General features: G+C 38.4%; 2 protein-coding genes across 3 annotated transcripts; one reads left to right on the forward strand and one right to left on the reverse strand.

Moving 5' to 3' along the window:
* SOCS4 (suppressor of cytokine signaling 4) lies at positions 1-27,149 on the forward strand. Its single transcript, XM_036241607.1, has 2 exons — positions 1-247; positions 23,893-27,149. Exon 2 carries the CDS (start codon positions 23,985-23,987, stop codon positions 25,305-25,307), a length of 1,323 nt encoding a protein of 440 aa, XP_036097500.1. The 5' UTR covers positions 1-247; positions 23,893-23,984; the 3' UTR covers positions 25,308-27,149.
* LOC118616176 (ubiquitin-conjugating enzyme E2 L3-like) lies at positions 17,677-18,354 on the reverse strand. 2 transcript variants are annotated; one of them, XM_036241633.1, is made up of 2 exons: positions 18,327-18,353; positions 17,889-18,230 (listed from the first exon to the last, which is right to left on the reverse strand). In XM_036241633.1, exons 1-2 carry the CDS (start codon positions 18,351-18,353, stop codon positions 17,889-17,891), a joined length of 369 nt encoding a protein of 122 aa, XP_036097526.1. The 2 variants fall into 2 exon arrangements, with proteins under 2 accessions (XP_036097517.1, XP_036097526.1); XM_036241624.1 differs by having other exon boundaries at positions 17,677-18,354.
* Positions 27,150-27,985: the final 836 nt, after the last annotated feature.

Raw genomic sequence — 27,985 nt, forward strand, 5'->3', positions numbered from 1 at the left:
GGAAGGAGCCGAACACGGAAGTGGTGGTGGCGTCTGGGGAGCTCGTGGAGGCGGTGACCGCGACGTCAGAGACGGGAACCCATCGCCGAGAGGGGGGAGCTTGCAGAAAGGCATTCGCCTTGTAGGACCTACATGCGGTGCAGGAGTGGCTGGGCTTCCCTTCTTCACCTCAGCGAGCACCCAGACTGATGGCGATGGTGATGGCGGCAGTTACTCGGACAGCCCCAGTGAAACTGCGCTCGGAGAGGTGAGTGGGGGAAGGGTGGTTGCTGCCTGGCCTTGTCGATTGGAGTCCGCTCCTACCTTGCAGGCTCTTCTCGCTTGCAGCCATATCCGAGACCCCAAACGGGTCCAGCGCCTTGGCGCCCCGCTGGAGAATGTGATCCTTGGCCGTCTTCTCTAGAGAAGAGGAAGGCGAGACCCTGCTCAAGCCTTTGAATCTTGGCATCCTTCGCACTCTCTCACCTTGTCATTTTTATAGAAATAAAAAAGAGGGAAAACTTAATCTCAGTTTGCGGTCCCTGGAGGTATAGCGAGTACATTAACTCGTGATCTTGGGGACTCTGCATATATATCCCTGAAGAAGAAAGTTGTGTTTCTATGTTCAGACCCCACTTAAAGTTCACTGACGTGCTTATTTGGATCTAAAACAGGAGCTAGAACTGGAGTGTATTGTTGAATACTTCGTTCGATCGTTGGAATCTTGGCTAAGATCTTGCCGTTAAGTCTATACTTTGCTTGTGTCTTCACGTTGTCCATGTTAGTAGACCGGTCTCTGATGAAATCCTTCACACAGATTGTGTGTGTGTGTGGTACTCAACACTTAGCCTGTCATACATTGTTTGTGACATAAGTGAGACGTGTTTCTGTTGTAGAGATCTCCCTGTTGTTTTAAGATCTCGTTCCATTTTGAAAGGTGGCAAACACATAGTTAAGACACACCGCGGTATTGTTCTTAACCGTGGCGGCATTATGTAAAGGGTTGTTTTGAGTACTGGGGCTCCAAATAGGCTTGCTGGACAGCGAGGTTTAGTATATGAATGAAGAGGGAGAGTGATTGGCTGAAAAAGAACTTGGGGTTTGTGGGAGAAGAACCAACCTATTGTTGAATTCCCTCTAGAGCAAAAGATACCTGAGACAATTCATCTGAGTGACTTAATGTTATTTGTAGATAATTCGTTTTTTAGATAGACTGATTTATAAAAATAATTTTACCCAAGTAAATATCATTGGATAGACAGCGGGATTCAAACTGAACTCTGACATTGTTCATCTCTATATGGAATAAATCATGATGAGATTTCGGTGTAGTTATATTCAGAGCTCAGCTTAAGAAGAATTTGCAAATTAGAACAAGAGTTACAGCTATAAAATGCCCTAACTATAATATCTATAATACCATTTGACTTTAAAATTATGAATGCTGTCCACACTCCTGTTCTTTCACTCTGCTTAGCAATCAAGCCATTTGATTCATAGTGTAAACAAAACTCCTTTACAAATTTTACATGTATGAAAAGAGCTTGGGCCTGAGGGTCAAACATCCCTAGGTTTTAATTTTGACTTTGACAGTTACTCGGTGTGATCCTGAATATGCTCCTTTACTTTTTCAGAATGTCAGGTTCCTCATGCCTAAAATGTAGATGATACCTCCATCACATTGGTAAAATATAGGAGATAATAATGGATGTATAAAACTAATTATTATTAATGTCCCATGTTACTAATGGGGTGCTTTGGGTGGGCATTTAGTGATTTCATTTAAAATAGAGTCAGTTTAGCCCTGGCCAGTTTAACCTTGGCCAGTTTGGCTCAGCAGTTAGAGCAACGGCCCTCGGGCCAAAGAGTCGAGAGTTCCATTCTGATCAACGGCATATACCTCGGTTGTGGTTGAGTCCCCGGCCCTGGTCCAGCCTGTGTCCTTTGGGAAGCAACCAATCAATGTTTCGCTCTCTCTCTCTCTCCCCCCTCCCCCTCCCTCCTCTCCCTCCCTCTCTTTCTTGCTCCCAGGCTCCCTCACTCCCTCCCACTCTATCTGAAGATAAATGGAAAAGTATCCTCCAGTGAGGATTAAACAAAAAAAAATTAAAATGGAGTCAGTGTAAATCATTATCCAGTAAAGTTTTTCAAATATTAAAAGAAGTAATCTTGTTTTTGTTAAATATGTTTTTACTGATTTTTTTAGAGAGTGAGGAAGAGAGAAGGAGATAGAAACATCAGTCACCTTCCTTCTGCACACCCCTTATTGGGAATGGAGCCGGAAACCTGGGCATGTGTCCTGACCAGGAGTCAAACCAGTGACCTCTTGGTGCATGGGACCAGTATCAATCCACAGACCCATACAGGCTGAACTGTAATCTTGTTTTTGCTAGTATACTTGTACAATTCCATTTCAGTTTCAGTCAAATGCCTGCAAATTTTAATGTCTTCACTGAGTCCATGGTCTTCTTGAGGAAAAAACACATTCAGATAATATGTACAAGATGATAGTGCAGTAATGAAATGTGTGTAACTTAAATGTTAGCAAAATTTCTGGTTATTTAAGATCACATAGCTTTTTGAAAGAAACCAATGTAGTTGTCTCCAAATGGATTTATTTCCAAATGGATTTATTTATCATTAACAATGCATATCTCACAAAAGTGGGTAGCTGAATGAACTCACTGAAAATGATGCCAAGGTCACAGATTCAATTGCAGTGAAGTTAGTTAGCTTTGCTCTGTTGTGGTCACTCATAGTACCTTTAGGCTCATAAATAATTGTTGGTCTCAAGGACAATAGGATAAGAAAACATGAATATATTACCATTCACTGATGGTGGTATCATCCACATAAATAATAATATCATAATGTTAGAGTCAGTTTATCCAAGAGGCATATCAGTATTGCCTTATGGAAGGAATTTTAAATATACCTTTTCAATAACATATGCGCTTTATATAAAAATCATTAATCCCCACCCAGCTGGTGTGGCTCAGTGGTTTGAGTGTCGCCCCATGGACTGAGAAGTCCCAGTTCAATTCCCGGTCAGGGCACATGCCTAAGGTTTCTGGCTCCATGCCCAGTAGGTGGTGTGCAGGAGGCAGCCAATCAATGTTTCTCTCTCACACATTGATGTTTCTATCTCTCTCTCCTTTCCTCTCTCTCTAAAAATCAATAAAAACGTAATTTTTTTAAAATCATTAATCCTGTAAAAATGAGTATAACGATAACAGGAGAACAGAGAATTGAAAAAATAACATTGAAGGGAGTTTAGAAATCTGAAGATCTTTATATCTCTGAACATATCCTAAAACTCACCAGCCTTTTGAATTTATTTTTTGGTTAAATACTTGCACATGTATAAACTTCCTAAGCTATAAAAGGGAATACAGTAAAAGTCCTACTCCTAGCTGCCTAGTTTTGCTGCCTAAAAACAGCCAGTGTTTAAGTCTTAGTTATTACATTAACACTGGATCCTGCCCTGACCAGTTTGGTTCAGCAGTTAGCGCGTCGGCCCATGGACCGGAGAGTCCTGGGTTTGGTTCCTGCTTAGGGCACCTCGGTTGCAGTTTGTCCCTGGCCTCATTGGGGTCGTGTGGGTAGCAACCACTTGATGTGTCTCACATTGATATTTCTCTCTCTCTCTTCCCCCCTCTCTCCCGCTCTATCTGAAGATAAATGCAAAAATGTCCTTGGGTGAGGATAAAAACAAACAAACACTGGATTCTTACCTCAGCCAGAGAGATATAATCACTGTTTTATCAATGAGAAAAACAGACTCAGAAAGTTTGTAATTTCTCCAAGGTCACACTGCTACCAGATGTCAGAGGTACAAATAAGAACCCAAGACTTTTACCTTCTAATCCAAGGTAGCCTTACCACACTGCCTCTCCAAATCATAACTGTTGCCATAAAACTTAGAATTTAGTGAAACATACCAGGACATTAAAGCAATTTTATGTAAGTCCAGAATCACCTTACCCTAGTTTGTCAGTAAAACTTGTTCCCAAGCTTAAATGTAAGAATATGTAATTATTGTAAAGCAATGAAAAGAATAATCTATTATTCAGTTAAAAAAACTTTTTTGCCTTCTGTTTCTGTTGAAATTTATTTATTTTACTAAGTTAGCTTGCAAAAACTACAAAAAGTTTTATAATTAATTTTGGTTATATACACCCATAATATTTAAAAACATTTTTTTTATTGATTTTTTTTTTAAAGAAAGAGGAAAGGAGAGAGAAACATCTATGTGAGCAAGAGAAACATCAATCGACTGCCTCCTGCACACCATTCACTGAAGATCAAGCCTGAAACCTGGGCATGTGCCCTGATGGGGAATCTAACCAAGACCTCTCAGTCCATGGTACCACACTTCAGTCCACTAAGCCACACCAGCTGGGCTGCCCATAAAATTTTTAAATAATTTAAAATATGACTCTGGCCAGTTTGGCTCAGTGGTGGCCTGGGGACTTTTTTTTTTTTAATTAATTTATTTTTTTAATTTTATTATTGTTACAGATGTTTCTCCTTTTTTACCCCATTGGCACTCCCCTCCCCATCCCCCCCGCCCCATCCCCGGCTTTGTTGTCCATGCCCATTGGTTATGCATACATGCATATAAGTTCTGTGGTTTATCTCTTCCCACCCCCACCACCCCCTCTTCTGAGCGTTGTCAGTCTGTACCCTACTTCCACGTTTCTGGGTCTACCGTATTCCTCAGACTGTTATGTTCATTATATTCCGTATATAAGTGAGATTATATGGTATTTGTCTTTTTCTGCTTAGTTTGTTTCACTTAGGATAATACTTTCCAAGTCCGTCCATGTCGTCTCAAAGGATAAGAGATCTTTCTTTCTTACAGCTGCATAGTACTCCATTGTGTATATGTACCACTGCTTTTTTTATTCATTCGTCTACTGATGGACACTTGGGCTGTTTCCAGATCTTAGCGATCGTAAATAGTGCTGCTATGAACATGGGGGTACATATATTCTTCCGGATTGGTGTTTCAGGCTTCTTAGGGTATATTACTAGAAGTGGGATCACTGGGTCAAATGGAAGTTCAATTTTTAATTTTTTGAGGTAACACCATATTGTTTTCCATAGTGGCTGCACCAGTCTGCCCACCAGCAGTGCACTAAAGTCCCCTTTTCTCCACACCCTCACCAACACTTGTTGTTTGATGATTTGTTGATGGTGGCCATTCTGACAGATGTGAGGTGATACCTCTGGCCTGGGGACTTATGCGTCATGGGTTTGATTTCCAGTCAAGGGCACTTACCCGGTTGCAGGTTTGATACCTGGCCCTGGTCGGGGTCGTGCAAGAGGCAACCAATTGATGTTTCTCTCTCACTTTCTCTCCTTTACACGCTATCTAAAAATCAATGGAAAAATATTCTTGGGTGAGGATTAACAAAAACGAAAAGAATGTCAAGTGTTAATTAAGACTTTTTAAAAATAGCATGGTTATTATCAGTAATATAAAGAGTAATATAAAGCGCTTTATGATACTTCAAAAATGCAAAGCCTCTTCAGCCTCGGTTTTTTGAAGTATGTTTTTGTGCAGATTTTTCTAGCCTTATGTATAAGTAGCCTTTGCTTCATCTCTTTCCTTTTTTAATCTTAATTTTCTACTTTCCCACCTTTCATGTTTATTAATTAGCTCTACGTGAAAAGTTATGAGGACTAATAGCAGCTAATACGTATTTTCATTAAGCTCAGTGTATGCTGTTTTTGTACATTTTAATCCTGGCAGTAAAAACATGAGGCAGCTGGCATTATCCAGATTTTAAAAAGGAATACTGAGACTAAATGAAATATTTAAAATCAGTTGACTAGTACATGGCAAAGTCTTAATTTTAGCCTGTGTTTGATGATTTAGTAACTTATGCTATTTCATCTGTACCATGCTTTATAGTATAGTGAAAAACTGTAGATTATTATTATGTATGGAGCTTTAAAACTTTAATATTTTCTCTTTAGACTAAATTGCTCTTATAGGGAAAAAAGACTGCAAGGAAACAAGCCAAGATGTTTAAATTGACTGCCTAATTGAATTAACAGTTGACCCTTGAACAACTGTTAGGGGTCACAATCCTCTGTCCCCATGCTCAAGCGAAAATCTTAGTATAATTTTTGATTCCCCAAAAACTTAACTAACAGCCTACTGTTGACTATAAGCCTATCTATTAACACATAGTTTGTATTTTATATTTGTGTGTGTGTATATATATATACTCATAATAAAGCTAGAGAAAAGAAAATATTAAGAAAATCATGAGGAAGAGAAATATATTATAGTAGTATATGTGTTTATTGGAAAAAATCCACATATAAGTGGACCTGTGTAGTTCAAACATGTGTTGCTCAAGCATCAGCTGTATAGTGTTTTTCCTCTTTTATTGGTTGATTGATTGATTGATTGATTGATTCTTAGAGAGAGACATCAATTTGTTGTTCTACCCATCACTGCATTCATTGATTGATACTTGTATGTGCCCTAACTGGGGATTGAACCCGAAACCTTGGCGTATTTGGACGACACTACAAATTGAACTACCTGGCCAGAGCTGTTTTTCCTCTTTTTAAAACTTTTCTGAATGTTTATATTTTTTATAATGAGAATGTATTGTTTTTATAGTTAAAAATTATAAATTGTAAGGAAAAATATATCTGTACAATCCAATTTATTCTCTAAAGTATTATAATAGTATATCTTAAATATTGTGGTTTCTAAAATTCTGTTAAGGTTCTTCCACTTTTAGAAGTACATATACGGCCAGCTCTTAGTTTTATGCTCTCTCTTCATTCTAGATCAGTGATTTTCAACCTTTTTCATCTCATGGCACACATAAACAAATTACTAAAATTCTGTGGGACACCAAAAAAATACATTCTTTGCCAATCTGACAAAAAGAAAAAGGTATAGCCCTGGCCAGTGTGGCTTAGCAGTAACAGCGTCACCCGTGGACCAAAGAGTCCCAGGTTTGATTCCGGACAAGGGCCTGTGCCTCGGTTGTGGTTCGTCCCCAGCCCCAGTTGGGGTTGTCCGGGTGGCAACCAGTCGATGTGTCTCTCTCACATCGATGTTTCTCTCTGTCTCTCTCTTCCTCCCTCTCTCTCTCCATCTCTATCTGAAAAATTAATGTAAAAGTGTCCTCGGGTGAGAATCAAAAAAAGAAAAAGGTATAATTTTGATTCATTCACATTGTTGTGTTGGCTGTTGTCATTTTTTTCATTTGACAATCTAAGGAAAAAGAGGTCAGTGCCCCTGACTAAATAGTCAGGTATTGCATGTTTTAAGTATGTGGCACATTAATTGAAAATTGCTGCTCTAAATTAACTTCCTTCAGTTACAAGTTATTAGACATTTCTCTCTCTTTTTTTTTTTTAATCCTCACCCAAGGATATTTTTCCATTTATCTTCAGATAGAGTGAGGGAGAGCGAGAAAGAGAAACATTGATGTAAGAGAGACACATCTATTGGTTGTGACCAGGGCTGGGGGCCGAACCGCAACCAAGGTATGTGCCCTTGAACCCGTGATTCTTTGGTCCACAGGCCGACACTCAAACCACTGAGCCAAACCAGCCAGAGCTAAGGTATTTCTCTTTATCTTCACCTAGCATGTTTAGGAAATGTACACTCATTTTAACATTAGCCCAAGTTAAATGTTTCCCCAAACCTTATTGTCCCCCCAAAATTTGTAGTAAGTTAAATATTAGAAACTGTGTCTTAAGCAGGTTTCTTAACTGAAGGACTTCGTGGAACCTTTTGCTAAATATGCACTGGACTCTTTCAGAGGAGAGGTTTTTCCCAAACTTGTTTCATAAGGACACTCCTGTTTCTGTAAAAGATACATTAGCATCTTTTAGGTCTAGTCTCCACAAGACTACAGATTGGGGAACACTGGCATTAGCAAACTATTAGGAAAGTAAGTGGAGAAAGTAGGAGAAGAGGAGGGTACAGCACTAATCAATGACTCGTTTTAATCCAGTTAAGTCCTGCCCTGGCCCGGTAGCTCAGTTGATTAGAGCATTGTCCTAATATGTCAAGGAAGCTGAGAAAAGTCATGACATTACAAGAAAAAGTTGAATTGCTTGATTTGTATCATAGAGTGACGTCTGCAGCTATGGTTGCCCATCATTTCAAGATAAATGAATCCAGTGTAAGGGCCATGGTAAAAAAAAAAGGGGGGCTAAGGGGGAGAAAGGAAATTCATGAACCTTGCTGCTGCTTATGCCAGCAGGTGTGAAAACCTTGCACTTTTTGCGAGATATCTTTTTATCTTGTATCGGAAATGCAGCTTTTGTGTGGGTGCAGGATTGTGATGAGAAAGGCATGCTTAGCCCTGGCCAGTTTGGCTCAGCGGATAGAGTATCGGCCTGCAGACCAGAGAGTCCTGGGTTCAGTTCCTGATAAGGGCACATACCTCAGTTGCAGTTTGTCCCCGGCCCCAGTTGGGGCCGTGTGGGTGGCAACCAGTCGATGTGTCTCTCTCACATTGATGTTTCTCTCTCTTCCCCACCTCTCTCCCTCCAGTTCTGTCTGAAGATAAATACAAAACTGTCCTCAGGTGAGAATTTAAAAAAAAAAGGGCATGCTTAGCCCAGCTGGTGTGGCTCCGTGGATTGAGCATGGTCCCATGGACTGAGAGGTCCCAGTTCAATTCCTGGTCAGGGCACACGCCCAGGTTGCAGGCTCAAACCCCAGGGGGAGGCATGCAAGAGGCAGTTAGTTGATCAGTGTTTCTCTGTCACATTGATGTTCTCTCTCTCCCTTCCTCTCTCTAAAAAAAATCAATAAAAATGTTTTTTGTGCCCTGGCCAGTTTGGCTCAGCGGTTAGAGCGTCGGCCTGCGGTCCGGAGAGACCCGGGTTTGGTTCCCGCTAAGGGCAAGTACTTCGGTTGCAGTTTGTCCCCCGCCCTGGTTGGTCGTGCGGGTGGCAGCCACTCGATGTGTCCCTTCACGTCGATGTTTCTCACTCTCTCTCCCTTCCTCTCTCCCCCTCCCATTCTATCTGTACAAAAAATGGAAAAATATCCTCGGGTGAGGATTAAAAAAAAAAAAAAAATGTTTTTTGTTTTTTGTTTTTAAGGCATACTTAGCCCTGGCTGGTGTGGCTCAGTTGATTGGAGCATCAACCCCTACACTAAAAGGTGGTGGGTTTGCTTGCCAGTCAGGGCGCATACCCAGGTTGTGGATTTGATCCTCAGTTGGGGCACATGCAGGAGGCAACCAATCAATGTTGCTTTCTCACATCGATATTTCTCTCTTTCTCTCTCTCTCCCTCCCCCTCTCTCCCTTCCTCCCTTCCTCTTTCTCTAAAAAGCAAAAAAAAAATTTTTTTAGAAAAAAAGTCATATTTATAGACTTTAATATGATTTGAGAAAAAGCAAAGTCATAATATGACAACTTAAAGCAAAAGGAAGGTGAAGGATCTAAAGCGAGAGACTTTCATGCCCACAAAGGATGGTTTGATAATTTTAGAAAGAGATTTTGGTTTAATATCAAGATAACAGGAGAAGCAGCTTCTGCTGACCAAAAGACAGCAGACAAGTTCCCAGAAGCCATTAAGAAAGTCATTGAGGAGGAAGAATATCTGCCTGAACAGGTTTTTAATGCAAAGCTGATAGACACCACACCAGAGAAATTAACAGGAGATGACTTGATGGAGATGAATGTTTCTAAACCAGAGCCAGATGATGGGGAAGAAGAGGTAGAAGAAACAGCATCAGAAAACAAATTGACATTAGACAATCTGGCAGAAGGGTTTCGATTATTCAAGGTGGCTTTTTGACTTCTATATATGACATGAACCCTTCTATGATACAGTCACTGAAACTAAAGCAAGTGGTGGAAGAAGCTTTGGTCCTTTATAGAAATATTTTTAGAGAAATGAAAAAGCAAAAATATCTGACAAATTACAATGTATTTCTATAAACTTATACCAAATGTCGCTGTCTCTTTCGTCTCCCTTTCCACCTCCTCTACTACTGTGCCACCTCTGAGACAGCAAGACCAGCCCCTCCCCTTCTTCCACCTCCTCAGCCTACTCAACCTATAGACAAGGATGAAGACCTTTATGATGTTCCACTACCACTTAATGAATAGTAAATAATCATCATGTCATACAGTTAGTAAACGTATCTATTGTGTATGTGTGTGAAACTAATTACTATATGGCTAGAACTGTATCAGACATTTTGTGTCATCATCATTGCCTAAATATTTGTGTAGAACATCATGTGTAAAACTTGTATTGTGAAGTAGATAGCCTGTCCTTACCATAGGCATAGGTGAGTGATACTTAATATAAAATTAATAATGTGTTAGTTTTCTTACTGTTTTATTTAATTTTTTGTTGTTGTTGTTGTGGTACGTGCCCCTAGTGGGAACCGAACCTGGGACTCTCTGGTCTGTAGGTCAACGTTCAACCGCTGAGCCAAACTGGCCAGGGCAGTTTTCTTACTGTTTTAAAACTTTGCTTTCCAAGAATTACATTACTGTACAGCATGCCTCTCTCTCTCATAATTGGATAAACTGCTTATCAGCCTATCATCATAAGGAAGTGGTTTTAAATATATATATATAATAATGTTCTTAATACTGTATTATGAATGACTGTATTACGGTATGCCATAAAAATTTTATAACAATTCATTCATTAGTGTATGGGCTAAGGCACCATGAAGCAATGGTATCAATTACATGAGACTACCATAAAGCAGTCATATTGCTGCTTCATTATCAGTGCATGAATCATTGTACCTATAAATAAATATGAATTTCTTTTACACATTATCTTTTCAGTTTTGATGTCTGGTGTTAGTAATATATATAACATCTAAGGTGTTTTGTATTATATAAGACATTATTGATATAGGTACTGACAGACAATTCATTTTGTAAACGGATGACGTAAACTAATGGTATCCACAAATATAGCACAGTACGGTAAATGTATCTTCTCTTCCTTATGACTTTTCTTTTTGATTTTACTTACTGTTTTGAGAGAGAAAAAGAAAGAAAAAGTAGATGTGTTGTTCCACTTACTGATGTATTCATTGGTTACTTCTTGAATATGCCCTGACCAGAGATCAAATCTGCAACCTTGGCATATTGGGACAATAATGTAACCAACTGAGCTACCCGGCCAGACTTTTTTTTTTTTTTAATATGTTTTTATTGATTTTTAGATAGAGAGGAAGGGAGAGGGAAAGAGATAGAAACGTTCATGAAAAAGAAACATTGATCTGCTGCCTCCTGCATGCCCCATTTTGGAAATTGAGCTCGAAACCCAGACATATGCCTTGACTGGGAATCAACCGGTGACCTCTTGGTGCATGGAACATTGCTCAACCCACTGAGCCATACAAGCCAGTCTCCTTATGACTTTTATAACAACACTTTATTTTCTTTAGTTTACTTTATTGTAAGAATACAGTATGTAATACATATATGGTATACATAAGATAACATATAGTATATTTATATATGTTATAATACAAAATATGTGTTAATTGTGTGTGTTATCCATAAGGCTGCTGGCCAACAGTAGGTTATTAGGAGTTAAGTTTTTGGGGATCCAAAAGTTACACACCAATTTTCAACTGCCTGGAGGGGTTGATGCCCCTAAACCCCCACACATTGTTCAAGGATCAACTGTACTTTAAAATATATGCTGGTGTCCAGCTGGTGTGGTTCAGTGGTTGAGCATCAAGCCAAGAGGTCACCAGTTCAATTCCTGGTCAGGACACATGCCCAGGTTGTGGGCCAAATCCCCATTGGGGGGGCATGCAGGGAGCAGCCAATCAATGTTCTCTCTTATCAATGTTTCCATATCTCTCTCTCCCTCTTCTTTACTCTCTCTAAAATCAATAATGGGGGGAGAATTTTTTAAATAAAATACATACTGGAAAATGAACCTGTATTGCTTTTGTAATGAGAAAAAATTTTTTTAGTTCTGTGATTTTTCTCATATGAACAAACCCATTTTTCATATATTTTTTTCTTTACCATTCCAAGGAATTCATTTGTTTTCTACTATCTAATATATTCCATTTGTGGAACCTAAATGTATCCACAGAATCCAACACAAATATCAAACTGCAAATATCAACAACTGTGACCCACAAAATCTAATTCAGATATCACAGGCTATGATCAGAATGCTTTCAAAAAGGTTTTAGGCACATAATGGCAGCTAAACTTTGGAATTATGGATTTGAAAAGGAATTTCCAGCTGCATTACTGTTAGAATAATTTATTTGTGAATTATTTATGTAATATAGTAAAGTATTCTTTTTTTTTTCCTCACCCGAGGACATTTTTCCATTTTTTGTTCAGATGGAGCGGGAGGGAGAGAGAGGAAGAGAGAGAGAGAGAAACATCGATTTGAAGGGACACATCGAGTGGCTGCCACCCACACGACCAACCAGGGCCGGGGACAAACCGCAACCGAGGCACGTGCCCTTAGCGGGAACCGAACCCCGGTCTCTCGGGACCGCAGGCCGACGCTTTAACCGCTGAGCCAAACCGGCCAGGGCAGTAAAGTATTCTTTATAGGATCAAATTTAATTTAGTATTAACATGAATTTTGGTCTTACATGTACATTACCATTGTAGATCTAGTAGTTGTTCAATGAATAATATATATGATAATGATTTTTATCCAACATCATAGAGAATATCAATGAATTTTCCAGATAAATGAAATTTAACCTTTTAATTATGGGATTTTTAACAGTTTCTATAGAAATCTTGAATTTAAATGACCTTCCAGGCCTCGATAGAACTAACTAAATGTTATTTAAATCTTTTATTAGTGTACAGTGGCCATGTCGGGTATTCATTCTATTATCACTGTCATTACAGTTGGTACTAGAATCAGGGACCAAATGGCTACTGAATCTGGGAACTTTTCAAAAAAGGCTTTTATATAAACTTGCTTTTTAGACTTTTGCCTCTGGCTCATTAAGAAATAATATGTTTTTAAAAAGATGTCACTGTGTACTCTGCAGAGAAATGTAACTTAGCTGCCTTCATAAAAAATTAATTATTGAATCAAGAGCCAAAGCAACCTTCTCCCAAGTGATTCTTTCACCCTCTTTTTATTTATTTATTTTTTAAACGCTCTTTATGCCCAGCTGATGTTGCTCAGTGGTTGAACATCAACCCATGCACCAAGACGTCTCCGATTTGATCCCTGGTCAGGGCACATGTCCAGGTTGTGGGCTCAATCCCCAGTATGGGGATATGCAGGAAGCAACCAATAGATGTTATCTCATCATTGTTTCTATCTCTCTCCCTCTCCCTTCCTCTCTAAAATCAATAAAAAAAAATATTTTTTTTAAAAACTCTTTGCAGCTACCAACAAAGATCTTTGATTTATCAGTACCTTTCAAAATATCTTTGATTTTGGTACTACATAAGAAGGGTAGTAAAGCCATCTTCTTATCATTTTGTTATCTTTTCTTCTACCTCACACAAAGTTTGTATAAAATTCCAAGAATACCTGAAACTAATAATGTTGTGTGTCATTTATACTTCAATGTAAGAACAAAAAAGAATAAACATAGGCTATTTTTGAAAGGACTCATTCAGATTCAGAGCTGCACACTTTTTTTACATTCAGATTTTGCATGTATACGTAAGACACCAGTGCACTTTTTTTTTTTTTATCCTCACCCGAGGACATTTTTTCATTTTTTTGTTCAGGTAGAGTGGGAGGGAGAGAGAGGAACAGAGAGAGAGAGAGAGAGAGAAACATCGATGTGAAAGGAACACATCGAGTGGCTGCCACCCGCACAACCGACCAGGGCCGGGGACAAACTGCAACCGAGGTACATGCCCTTAGCGGGAACCGAACCTGGGTCTCTCAGGACCGCAGGCCGACGCTCTAACCGCTGAACCAAACCGGCCAGGGCACCAGTGTACTTTTTAAAAACCAGTCTTGCCCTGGCCAGTTTGGCTCAGCGGTTAGAGCGTCGGCCTGCCGTCCTGAGCGACCCGGGTTCGGTTCCCGCTAAGGGCATGTACCTCGGTTGCAGTTTGTCCCCGGCCCTGGTCGGTTGTGCGGGTGGCAGCCACTCGATGTGTTCCTTTCACATCGATGTTTCTCTCTCTCTCTCTGTTCCTCTCTCTCCCTCCCACTCTACCTGAACAAAAAATGGAAAAATGTCCTCCGGTGAGGATAAAAACAAACAAACAAAAAAAAACACCAGTCTTTAGTCTCTTAAAATGTGACGATAAAAATAGTTTTGTTCTTACTAAAAATTAATATATTTTTTTTTATCCTTACCCCGGGACATTTTTCCACTCTTTGTTCAGATAGAGCAGGAGGGAGAGAGAGGAAGAAAGAGAGAGAAATATCGACGTGAAACGGACACATCGAGTGGCTGCCTCCCACACGACCAATCGGCCGAGGACAAACTGCAACAGTGGTATGTGCCCTTAGCGGGAACCGAACCCGGGTCTCTCTGGACCGCAGGCCAATGCTGTAACCGCTGAGCCAAACCAGCCAGGGCAAAATATTAATAATTTTTTTTTTTTTTTTTTTTAAGAATTTTGAGGCTCTGGCCAAGTAGCTCAATTGATTAAAACATTGTTCCAATATGTCAAAGTTTCGGGTTCAATCCCAAGTCAGGCCACATATAGGAAGCAACCAGTGAATGAATAAATAAGTGGAACACAAATCAATGTTTCTCTTTCTCTCTAAAATTAATCAATCAATAAATAAAATAATTGTTTTTTTATCCTCACCCAAGGACATTTTTGCATTTATTTTCAGATAGAGCAGTAGGGAGAGAGGGAGAAAGAGAGAGAGAGAAACATCAATGTGAGAGAGACACATCAACTGGTTGCCAGCCGCAAGACCCCAACCGGGGCTGGGGACAAACCACCACCAAGGTACATGCCCTTAGCTAGAACTGGACCCAGGATTCTCCAGTCCACGGGCCAACGCTCTAACTGCTGAGCCAAACTGGCCAGGGCAAATAATTGTTTTTTAAAAGGAAAATAATTTTGGTTTAATGAAAATTCTTTTTCTATGAATTTAAATGTAAATTTATACACATGTTTATCTTTTATTTAATCTTTTTTTTTTTTTTATCCTCACCCAAGGACATTTTTCCATTTTTTGTTTGGATAGAGTGGGGGAGGGAGAGGGAGAGAGAGAGAAACATCTACGTGAAAGGGACACATCGAGTGGCTGCCACCCACACGACCAACCAGGGAGCATTTACTGGTTGGCAGCATTTACTCGTGTCTGCTTACTGACCAAGGTCCACAGTTTATCAAGTTTTATTTTTTTATCCTCACCCGAGGACATCTTTTTCCATTTTTTTTTTTTTTTGTTCCGATAGAGTGGGAGGAAGAGAGAGAGAGAGAGAGAGAGAGAAACATTGACGTGAAAGGGACACATCAGGTGGCTGCCACCCGCACAACCAACCAGGGCCAGGGACAGACTACAACCGAGGTATGTGCCCTTAGCGGGAACCAAACCTGGATCTCTCTGGACCGAAGGCGGACGGTCTAACCCCTGAGCCAAACCGGCCAGGGCTGGTTTATCAAGTTTTAGGCAGAAACCCGGGTTCATCTCTAAGTGGTAATGCCTCATACCAGCTTTCCCAAAGTAACCTGGGTAATATTGCTTGAAGTTGATCCCATGACAATGCGTGCCACCAGCATTACCTCAGCCTCTCCAGTGCTTCCAGTGCGGCCATGGTCTGTTGAGTTTCAATATCTGGCGTATTGATCCTTTTGATTTTGAAGAGTTAGTTATCCTTCCAAAAATTGTATTTGCTCATAAACTGTGTTTTGCATTGGGCTAGAGAAGGAGATACTCTGTGATTTCTTCATTATGAGCTATTTGCATAAAACTGGCTTAGGTGCTTTGATATGTTAACATTTATTAAGTACATAATACATGTAGAATCTGAGCTGAGTACTTTACATAATTATTTCATTTAATCCCTAACAGCCCAATGAAATAGATAGCATCAGTACCTCTTCTTTACAAAGTAACTCAGGTTTCAAGGTCATATGGCTAGTATAAAATAAACTGGACTCAAACCATATTTTAAATGCCTACTGTCACTCTTGTAGAACTGCATCGTCATATAAATGTATAAAGATACTGAAAATGCTAAAAAAAATTGTTATTGGGTGGTAGGATTATGGATAACTTTTACATTTTTCTTTACAACTGTTTACTTTGAGTTTTTTCAATGAGTATGAATTACTTTAAATTTATTCATGAAAATAATATATGCTCCTAGGTTAAAAAATCAAGCTGAAAAGCTTAGATAAGCTAAGAAACACTACACTTTTCTTCTGACCATCCCAAAGGCATCTACTTCCAAAATTTTTAACTGTTTTTTGAAAATTACCTTCATGTTTCTAAATATGTTTATACTTTGCTTTTTTGATACATTAATTATTAGACATTATCGGTTGAGTTTTTATGATACATGAAGATTTATCTCTATTTTAGTCTCCTCTTACCATTCTTTTATTACAGTTATATAACAATTTTGGTGACTATGTAAATACAGTTCACTGCTGAGCCATGTATTTCATAATTCTGTTTTCTTTCTTATATAATGTTTTAATTTTTCTATAATCGATAATTACCCAATTCTTGCCCTGGCTGGAATTAGAGTGTCATCCTGATAGACCAAGGTTGCAGGTTAGATCCCTGGTCAAGGCACATACAAGAAGCAACTAATGAATATATAAAAAGTGGAACAACAAATCGATGTTTTTCTCTCCTCCCTTCCTCTATCTAAAATAAATAAATAAATAAAATTTTTTAAATGATAATTGCCCAATTCTTTCCCATTGCTGTCTTCTCAATTGAATTTTCCAAACATCAATTCAGTTTTTTTTTTTTTACTTAAGATCTTCCACCTTGGAGCCTTATGTCCTTGTGTGGTTTTGCGAATGACTTTCTCTCCAGCAACTCTGAATACCCTGTTATCCCAAAACCTCCCTTTTTTGTCATCTCAAGAATTCACTTTTCCTCTTTTCCTATGTTAAATATTTTGTTTCCTGTATTGCTTTCTTTGTTTTGGCTTTATACCCTAATTTTAGAAAAGGACATTATTCAGTATGAGGTAAAATTGTTGGTACTTTACATATCTGAAAATGGTTTTATTTTATCCTCATATTTGGTTGTTTGGCTGGTTATCGCTTCAAAGTTGGAAACTAGCCCCTAGCTTCTAGTTGGTACTGTTGAGAAACCAAATGCTATTTTATTTAGACATTTGATTGTGAGTTTTCTCCCTCATGAAAACTTCAGGGGGGTGGGGGCTACTTTTATTTTAGTTATTTATTTATTATTTTATTTCATTGTGGTAAGAACACAACATGAGATCTATCCTCTTAACACATTTTTAGGCATACAATAAAGTATTGTTGCCTATAAGGTAGGAAGACTTTAGTATTTCCTTATCTCAAGGGTTCTAACTTTTAGAATAATATAACTTTAGGTGTACTTTTCCCCCATGTTGCTGGGTGTTCAGTGGGCTCTTTCATTATAGAGGCTTATGTCCTTCAGTTGGGAAAATTTTCTAATATAGTTTCTTTCATAATTTACCCCCTACATTTTGTTATTTTCTATGACATATCTGTATTGATCCTCTTAATTTTCTTTTATTTTCTTTCTTTTTAAGACTAAAGCGATCTAAAAGAAAGCAGAACTAGAACATCTTAAATAAATTTTAATCCTTTATTTACAGGTTACCAAGACCACTTTTGATTACGAAAACTGTAGAAAGTAACTGCCACAAGCAAACGCCAGGCGGTGGCACGTGTCAGTTTTCCACAGAGTCCTGCTTTGCTGGGTGTCTGAATGAACTGCTCGGGGTCTCTGCTCACACTCTCTGGAATCAATCGCAGCAGATATTAGTCCACAGGTCGCTTTTCTCCATATTTCTTTGTAAACTCTTCAGCATTCTTACAGAATTTTTTATGGTCCTTAGAGTATTCTTCAGCTAGGTCAGCCCGAAGGGGATGCTCCGTCTGGGGGTCGTTCACCAGTGCTATGAGAGACTGGATTACTTGGTCGGTTTTGGTTGCTGGCTTCCAGTTTTCAGCACTAATTACTGGTAGACAGACCTGCCCCTTTTCATCGATGTTGGGGTGATAGATCTTTGTTTTAAACGTGATCGTCGGTGGTTTGAATGGGTACTCTGCTGGAAAGCTGATTTCGATTCTGAAGGCTCCCTTATCATATGGAGGGTTGTCAGGAACAATAAGTCCTTGCCAAGTCAGTAAATTAGCTTCGTCAACCTGGATGTTACGGAAGTTTTTCATTCCACATTTGCGGATTTCTTCCAGCTCCTTCATCAGCCTCCTGCTGGCCGCCATCTTGGATCTGGTGCTGCTGCTTTCCCAGTGTGCACCGCGGCGCTGGAGCCCCTGCGCTTCCTCGGTCTAATTTTCTTAGTTTTTTAGTTAACCTTTTTTTTTCTTCTTATTTTCATTATTTCCTTAACTCATCCTCTAACTTTCCTATTGAATATTTTGTTTCTGAAATCATATTTTTAATTTCCAAAACTTTATTCTCTCATTGCCCCGCACCCCCTCTTCGTCATTTTTAAATGTTATACCTTCTCTTGATTTGGAAGAAACCCATTTTATTTTCTGCTCCTTTTATGGGTACTGTTTTCTCCAAGTTTCTTATGTTTTAGCCTCTGTTGTTTATGTTAGGGACTTCCTTCAAAACTGATAGCCTGTGAGCATTAATATTCTAGAGTGAGTGAGGCCCAGAAGCCGCGTGGGAGCAGCGGGGTTGTGGCCGGTGCGCTGCCCTGCGGTGTGGCTGGCCTTCCAGCTGCTTGTTGGGGTTCCCGGTAGCAGCCTCCACGGGTCTTTTGGCCGTTCTAGTTCTCCAGTAAAGTAGTATCTTCCAGTTGTTGTTGTTTTGCATTTAACTTCAGACAGAGCGGGAGGGAGAGAGGGTGGAAAGAGAGAGAGAGAGAAACATCAATGTGAGAGAGACACATCCAGTGGTTGCCACCCACGCGACCCCAAAGGCATGGGGGGGGGGACAAACTTCAACCGAGGTATGTACCCTTGGTTGCAATTTGCCTTCCAGTTTTTTTATTAGGAGATATAAGTCTGGCTGCTAAGGGAACAGGGAACTTTCATTCAGATTTTAGTCTGAAGCCCCCCTCTAGCCTTGCTGTGTCTTGTATCCAAAGTCCCACACCTCTCTGGTTCAGTTTCTCCAAATAATAAATCTACTCAAAGTGGGGGAGTAATAACCAGAGCGATCTATTTTCAAGCAGATTTTCAACCTACCTCCCATTTTCCACCCTGTTCTCTACTCACACTTTCTGTATCACCTGGTGCCGCTGGGTCTTGGACTTTGCCTGTTCTGACTTGCTTCTCGTTCATGTTGCCTCTGTGCCTGGTGTCACCTGCCTCTCCACTGCTGAGTCAGTTATTGCTCCTCCATTCGTTTTCTGTCCTCATCTTTTGTAACTCAAATTATAGATATCTTCTAGTCTCGTTGAAGATGAGATCTGTGTTTTTATTTCTCTCTTTCTCTCTCTTTTTCTTGTTTTGGGCTGGCTTCTGGGAAAAGGATGGAGCTAAAATATTTTTAAGACATTTTCAAAACATCATTTTTCTTTTCTAATCAGAAAAATAACAGCTGTTTTCATTTAAAGGGGAGATCAAGTTACACTACTCATTAAGAAATTTAGTAATTAAAAGCAGCAGTTTTAACTAAAGAAAGCATTAGAATCACTAAAAGATTTTATAGGACAGTTAGTTATGTCTGAAGGCAGAGAAAAATTGAAGTAGACTCTGGTAAAGGTAGGAAATGTTATCAAGAATAGAGATTAGCCCTGGCTTGTATAGCTCAGTTCGTTGGAGCACCAACCCATACACCGAAAGGTGGTAGGTTTGATTCCTGGTCAGGGCACCTACCCAGATTGTGGGTTCCAATCCCTGGTCAGGGCACATGCAGGAGGCAACCAATCGATGTTTCTCTCTCTCCTTTCCTCTCTCTTTTAAAAAGAAAAGAGGATAGAGAGCTTAGCTGTGATGTAGAACTGACCCAATATATTGATTTATTTTTTTAATATATTTTTTTTTATTTTAGAGAAAGGGAGAGGGAAGGAGAGAGAAACATCCATCGGCTGCTTTCTGCAGGACCCCCCCCTACTTGGGATCCAGTCTGCAACTCAGGCATGTGCCTTGACTGAGGAGTTGAATGTGCAACCTCTCGGTGCATGGGAGGGTGGTCAACCAACTGAGCTACACCGGCCAGGGCTAGAATGGACACAGTTTAGAGGTAGCAAAGAGGCAAGATGGAACTCAAACCCACTGGACTAAAGGTGGTCATATATCTAATAAACTGCTATTTTGGTATTTTTTTAAGAAGTAAAAGCACCATGTATTTCATACCTTAGATGGTATATTTTTCACATTATCGTGCTGAGTAAAAAAGTTGAAAATATATAATATTAACCAAAAAAATATCTGCTGGGACTCATTATTATTTTTATTTTGAAAAAGATATTGAAGTGTAAGCTCTCAGGCAGTAAAAAGTGTCTCTTCTAATCAGTGACTTAATTTTCTTCAGCCTACTTCATTGCTTCTCCTTGTTTATTTCTGTTGAGTGGAATTTAGTCTGTGAGTAAACAAAGCATACAGCTAAATATAATTTCAGTGTACTGATGATATTTCTTTTATTTAAAATTAGATTTTAAAATATTTTTCCCTATGGATTTTAAATGATTATATATCCATGAGCTCACTAAATCAAAATAATAAGTATAGCCCTGGCCGGTTTGGCTCAGCAGTTAGAGCATTGGCCTGTGAACCAGAGAGTCCTGGGTTCAGTTCCCACTAAGGGCACGAACCTTGGTTGTGGTTTGTCTCCTGCCTCTGTTGGGGTCGTGTGGGTGGCAGCCACTCGATGTGTCTCTCTCACATCGATGTTTCTCTCTTTCTCCCTCTCTCCTTCCCACTCTATCTGAAGATAAATGCAGAAATGTCTTCGGGTAAGGATAAAAAATAAATAAGTATAATCACTAGATGCTATTCAGTGTTTAGAAATGGAGTATTTTATATGGCAAATCTGTAAGTCTGTATTATTAGTTCACACTTTTAAGCATGTAACAATTATATTTGCCACTGCAGATGCTTGTTTCAAACCCTACTGTTTGAAAAGGATTCAAGTGGCTCTAACATTTACTTCTGGGATTGTTTATGTTCCTCTGACATAATCGGAAATGTAATCATAATCAGAATGTTGAGTGTGCTTTATTTTCTTAGTCACAAAATTCAACTTTAATTTTAAAACATTTAAAATTATAGAACCCTTCCCCCCAATTCTGGACTCACTCCACCTAAGATTAGTCAAGTAAATTCCATCTATGACCAATCGTTAGTATTAGTCTTAATAAAACTCAATATTTTACATTGTAAATTTTAGTATATCTAGCCAGTTTCACAGGAAAGGCATTGCCCTATAGAAATTTATCTGCTTGTTGGTCAAAATTATCAACAATACATGAATGGGTGTGTGTGTGTGTGTGTGTGTGTGTGTGTGTGAAATAACAAATTCTTATCCAATTCTATATTTTCCAAAACCTGCCAAGATTAATAGTGAAGTTATTGAAATCAGTTGACAAAACTACATTGGGATTGTCTGAGTTTTGTCAACTGTTGAAGTCTTAACTTGAACATTAAAAATGAATCATATTTCTAAATCATGGACATATAGTACATTGCCCATTTTCACACATACCTTAAGGGTCATTGATTAAAGAATTGATGCTTTTTTCATCAGGTGGCTTATAATACTTAATGGTTTTAAATACGTTATCATCAGTCCATTTATACTGTGTGCCAAACTCTGTAGTGATATTGGAGAAAAAAAGTGACATAGAGTATATAGAGTCCCTGGCTTCAAGCAGATTACAACCTTGTCAAGGTGTTTAATTTCATTTTGCCTCGAGTTGGCCTGATGTCTCCTCCCTGAAAGCTTGTGGCATCAAAATGTGAGTAGACGCTGAAATTCACCTGATGCCAAATACCACCACTTCAACTCCAAAAAGTTTATAATTGGCCAAGAACTTGTGGTTAGGAGCTTGCCTGAGCTAGAAGATTTCTTCAGCATATAGTCCTTCCCCAACCAAAGAATAGATTAAGGACATATGCCTATCCTACTTTGAAAAGGAAAATAACTGCCCTGGCCAGTTTGGCTCAGTGGTTAGAGTGTCACCCCACGGACCAGAGAGACCCGGGTTCCCTTCCTGCTAAGGGCATGTTCCTTGGTTGCAGTTTGTCCCCGGCCCCATTTGGGGTCTTGTGGGTAGCAACTAGTCGATGGGTTTCTCTCATATCAGTGTTTCTCTCTCTTCCTCCCTCCCTCCCTCCCTGAAGATAAATGCAAAAATGTCCTTGGGTGAGGATTAAAAAGAAAAAGAAAAAGAAAATAACTATCCTACTCTGAGAAGATACTCGGACTCCACTGACTAAAATTGGTGTTTCTCAAAACCTGAGTCTCTGAATCCCAAAGGAACTAGGAAGCCATGGGTCTGAGACTTCCTCTTTCTCTTCCTCTCCCTTCCTTATTTTCTTCCTTTCTCTTTCCTACTCTTCTTTTCTTCCTTTGCTCTTTCCCCCCCAACTTCCCTTTCTTCTTTATTTCTTTTCATTTTCAGCATTTTAAAACTTCAGTGGATATTTTATATTTCCCTTTGAGAAAAATAGCTAAAAAATATTTTGTGGGTTGCTGGAATTTGATAACACTGGTTATCTCAGAGTGATCTGAAACACATGATGGCTATTATTTGTGTCTTATAAATAAAAATTGAAACATCCCCCACCCCCTCAATAGAACTGCATGGGGCCCTGGCTGGTTTGCCTCAGCGGTTAGAGTATCAGCCCAGGGACTGAAGGGTCCCCAGGGTTCGATTCTGGTCAAAGGCACATACCTGGGTTGCAGGTTCAAACCCCTGGCCAGGGTCATGCAGGAGGCAACCAATCAATGTTCCTCTCTCACTCATTGATGTTTCTCTCTCCCTCCCTTCCACTCTATCTAAAAAAAAATCAATGGAAAAATATCCTGCAATGAGGATTTAAAAAAAAAAAAAAAAACTGCATTGGGAATGCTTATGTGACATTTGTACGATTTGTAGCAATTATTTATTTATTTAATTCTTTTTTATAACTTAAAACTGTTCCTATTTTCAATTAATAGGAATAAAAGCAAGGAGAGGGAAGTGAAGGAACTATATAGGTTAGTGGACTTCAAACACCAGCTCACAAATTTCTCACCATCTCTTACAACGAATTCACTGGTTTGCCGTGAAATAAAAAATAAGAGGAAAAGAGATTTGTATAAGATGTACCTCAAGACTAGAAATTATTCACATTTTGGGCATATAGTTTGGCTAATAAAGGAGACTTGGCTTTTACCGATCCATATTGAGAATTAGCTGTGAGAAAGTAACTCAGATTCCATGGCACTACGAAATTATTAGTATATGGTAAAGTGGTTTATTTAAATACTCCATCTTTTTTTTTTTTTTCATCATCCCCACCCAAGGACATTTTTCCATTTTTTGTTCAGGTAGAGTAGGAGGAAGAGAGAGGAACAGAGAGAGAGAGAAACATCGACGTGAAAGGGATACATCGAGTGATTGCCACCCGCACGACCAACCAGGGCCGGGGACAGACTGCAACCGTGGTACGCGCCCTTAGCGGGAACTGAACCCGGGTCTCTCTGGACGATGCTCTAACCGCTGAGCCAAACTGGCCAGGGCAATACTCCATCTTTTTCTTATACTAATTATGCTTTTACATCTTGGGTCTAATTGGGGCTTAATATGTAAACTATACAATATTAATGAAAAGTGATTAATGAATTTTTTTCTCCCCTTAGGTACATCCAGAAAGTGCCCAGAAGAAACTTCCTGCCAGAAAAACTGAAAAAGCAGTATTCATAACACTGGAATTTGTGGATAATTTATTAAAATGGCAGAAAATAGTGAAAGTAATAGTAAAAATTTAGATGTCAGGCCCAAAACTAGTCGGAGTAGAAGTGCTGACAGAAGGGATGGTTATGTGTGGAGTGGAAAGAAGTTATCTTGGTCAAAAAAGAGTGAAAGTTGTTCAGATGCTGAAACAGTAAATGCTATAGAGAAAACTGAAGTTCCTCTACAGAGCCAAGAAAGAAAGCACAGCTGTTCATCCATCGAGTTGGATTTAGATCATTCCTGTGGGCATAGGTTTTTAGGCCGATCGCTTAAACAGAAACTGCAAGATGCTGTGGGGCAGTGTTTCCCAATAAAAAATTGTAGTAGTCGGCACTCTTCAGGGCTTCCATCTAAAAGAAAAATTCATATCAGTGAACTCATGTTAGATAAGTGTCCTTTTCCACCTCGATCAGATTTAGCCTTCAGGTGGCATTTTATTAAACGACACACTGCTCCTATAAATCCCAAATCAGATGAATTGATAAGCACAGATTTGTCTCAGAATGAATTGAGGGATGGTCAGCTAAAACGAAGAAACATGGAAGAAGAGGTGAACTGTTTCTCACATCCCAATGTTCAGCCCTGTGTCATAACCACCAACAGTGCTTCATGTAGAGGTGGTCCTATGACTGGCTCTGTGATGAACCTGGTTTCAAATAACAGTACAGAAGATAGTGATATGGATTCAGATGATGAAATTATAACACTTTGCACAAGTTCCAGGAAAAGAAACAAACCCAGATGGGAAATGGATGAAGAAATCCTTCAGTTGGAAACAACTCCTAAGTACCACACCCAGATTGATTATGTCCACTGTCTTGTACCCGATCTCCTTCAGATCAATAACAATCCATGTTACTGGGGAGTTATGGATAAATATGCAGCTGAAGCTCTACTAGAAGGAAAACCAGAGGGTACCTTTTTACTTCGAGACTCAGCACAGGAAGACTATTTATTCTCTGTTAGTTTTAGACGGTATAGTCGTTCTCTTCATGCTAGAATTGAACAGTGGAATCACAACTTTAGCTTTGATGCACATGATCCTTGTGTCTTCCATTCTCCTGATATTACTGGGCTCCTAGAACATTATAAGGACCCAAGTGCCTGTATGTTCTTCGAACCACTTTTATCTACTCCTTTAATTCGGACTTTCCCCTTTTCCCTGCAGCATATATGCAGGACAGTTATTTGTAATTGTACAACTTATGATGGCATTGATGCCCTTCCAATTCCTTCTTCTATGAAACTATATCTGAAGGAATATCACTATAAATCAAAAGTTAGAGTACTCAGGATTGATGCACCCGAACAACAATGCTAGGTAAAGGGTAAGGACGTGGGAATTTAATATTTTATTTTTCTTAATACTACTTTGAATTTTTCTACAAGAACAGTTAGAGTCCAAAATAAACCTCTGCCCTAGATTTTGCTTCCAGATCAGTTTATTTTTCTTACGATACACTAATTGTTTAAGGTTACACACTAAGGGTTAATGGATATTTTTGACCAAGTGTTTGGTTTTTCTTTTTAACATATAGAGTGTATACTTAATTGTTTTTTCTTTTCTTAGTTGTAATTTGCATATGATCCAGGGATATATGAAAATTGGTAGGCATTGTAAACACAGTTAATCTGTAGTTCATTATTTTCTTTAAAAATAATACTGTGTCCTTTGCTATATGTAAAATGCTTTGTTAACCTGTGCCATTGACATTCCTATACATAAAATGAGGTTTCCTCATCCCTCTTTTCAGAGTTTTAAAATTCTTCAGTAAAACTAAGTTATAATTCACAACCCATACTAATGTAATTGACTAATAGGGATGTTAGAAGTAACAAAATGGCTTAAAATCCAACTTGGTGTGTTTTTACAGTATTTTAAATATTGGCTCTAAAGCAGGATAACAATTTTATTCATCTCATCAGTAAGAATCAGATGAGAGCGTGACATTGTTGGAGGTTACTTTATTCTTCTACAATGTGGCGTGGTCATTTTTTTATTCCTTGAATGGGTCTCTCTTGAAACCTGGAAGAGTTACTATCTTCAGAACATAAATATTGTTCCTTTCTCACTGGAAGCTTTAAAAATAATAACACTGTTAGTAACTGGTGGTTACTAAAGTACTAAAACAACTATGGGGTTTTTCTGTATTTACTTATGAACTGTTGCTTCTACTTAGCTCTTTTATAGAAACTCAGCTTGTTATTTGGGGAAATGCCACAGTTTATAAACAATCACAAATTTTCATTGGTCCCTAAGTAGTTTTTCATTATTTTAAATTGTGCATGAATAAAGATTCAAGAAGTAAACATAGAGCTTAGTATTCAGAAACCTTAATATTGTTTTTGATCTTCAGGTTTCAAATAATTATTCCTACCTTCAGAATTAACATGCCTTTATTGTGGCTTCAAAAAAAGGAAAACATTTTGAGAGGCTGGCTTATGCCATACTGAACAGTACTGGGCAACAGGTGTAATATTTTTAATTTACTGTCTCAAGAACAGGCAAGCATTTTTAGAAACATCATTATCCCTATATTAGATAACTGAAATTATATCCATCCCCTCTTTTTTAAAAGAATCATCAGTAATACATTTTCTAGACAATTGTTTCTTCTGATGAGCTGTTTACTGCTTTGTAAACTCATTTTTAATATTGTAGTAATTACTTTCTTGATGTTAGTTTAGCCCTAATAGGAAACTGATTCTACCTGGGTTGAAAGAAATTTGACTCAAATTTTCAAGTTAGAACAGATGTTTTTTAAGTATAATTGCGTTTATGTTAAAGTAGCATTTCTCTTTCCTGCAGTTCTGCTAATATAAGGTGGCATTTTTCAATAATAGTGTTAAAGTAAGTTTTTAGCAATTATCACAAAATAAAACCAAGAAAATCTGTTCCTATTATCTTCTAGCATTTTTTTTCTCGGTGATCTCAAGATTGTCTTGGTTCCAATGAAGGGTAGCTATTAGAATAGCAACTCTCTTAGCAGGGATGAGGCTCAGGATCTCAACACCAATGTCAGGATAAATATCTCTTCTAAAGATAATATTTCCCTCTTACAAAAGAAAAGTCTCATACTACCTCATCTTTATTGTGGCACTTTGCAGATCACTGAGAAGCTTATCTTATTTACCAATATTATACTTCCTAAATACTCATTTTTGGTGAAAGAAAATTAATAGTATGGTAATACTCTATCCATGACTATAATTTTTTATCAGAATTTGATAATGAGACTTTCTGTTTCTATGAAACAATTACTTTAAATATTTTTCTTTAAAAATAACTTTTTATCAATACAGAAAAACCTATAGGATGACCAACTAACAAATATTCTGTTAAAAGGTAATTTTATAAAGAAAAATGAAGCATAATTATGTTGTCTTTTATAATGATAAAGATTGGTGTTTATATAAAAATCAAGATCTAAGTAGCTTTTCATATAGCCAAACTGGTTGTTTGTGATATATTTTCTCTGGCTTTCTTATTTTAAGGTATTAATAGCTGTTAACATTTTCAAAATACTGCCATATATATAGCCTTGAAGTAGATGATCTAATAAATGAGAGCAGGGAAGAGACTCATTTACTCTGAAATAGTTTGTATTTTTCCTTTGGTATTTACTACAGTAAAAAGAAACCTGGAAAGTAGAATTATAAGGACTTGAGAAGGAAGTTGTTTACCATGAAAGAAAATGAAAAGAGTAATAATAAATTTTTTAAATATTAAGAGATCAGAATTTAGAAAGGTTAACCCTTTTCTCGGTTACTTTGTGAGGACATATTTGGAAGAGCATCCAATAATCATTTTAAAATGTAATTATGGATATATAAGTAAAAAGAGGAAGTTCTGAGAGAACAATATGGAAAGAAACCAATATATCTAAATATAAATTTTGTAGCTCTAAGATATTGTGACAGTTTTAAAAGTAAATTCTAGAGTTGAGAAAGCATTCAGCATGATAGAAAGGTGTGAAACTTGTTGTTAAGAGAGGATGA

The sequence above is a fragment of the Molossus molossus genome, unplaced genomic scaffold, assembly GCF_014108415.1.
Source record: "Molossus molossus isolate mMolMol1 unplaced genomic scaffold, mMolMol1.p scaffold_m16_p_1, whole genome shotgun sequence".
Lineage (NCBI taxonomy): Eukaryota > Metazoa > Chordata > Mammalia > Chiroptera > Molossidae > Molossus > Molossus molossus.

Coding starts and splice junctions, on each gene's coding strand:
- LOC118616176 (XM_036241624.1), bottom strand. CDS start 18,353: ATGGCGGCCAGCAGGAGGCTGATGAAGGAGCTGGAAGAAATCCGCAAA.
- SOCS4 (XM_036241607.1), top strand. CDS start 23,985: ATGGCAGAAAATAGTGAAAGTAATAGTAAAAATTTAGATGTCAGGCCC.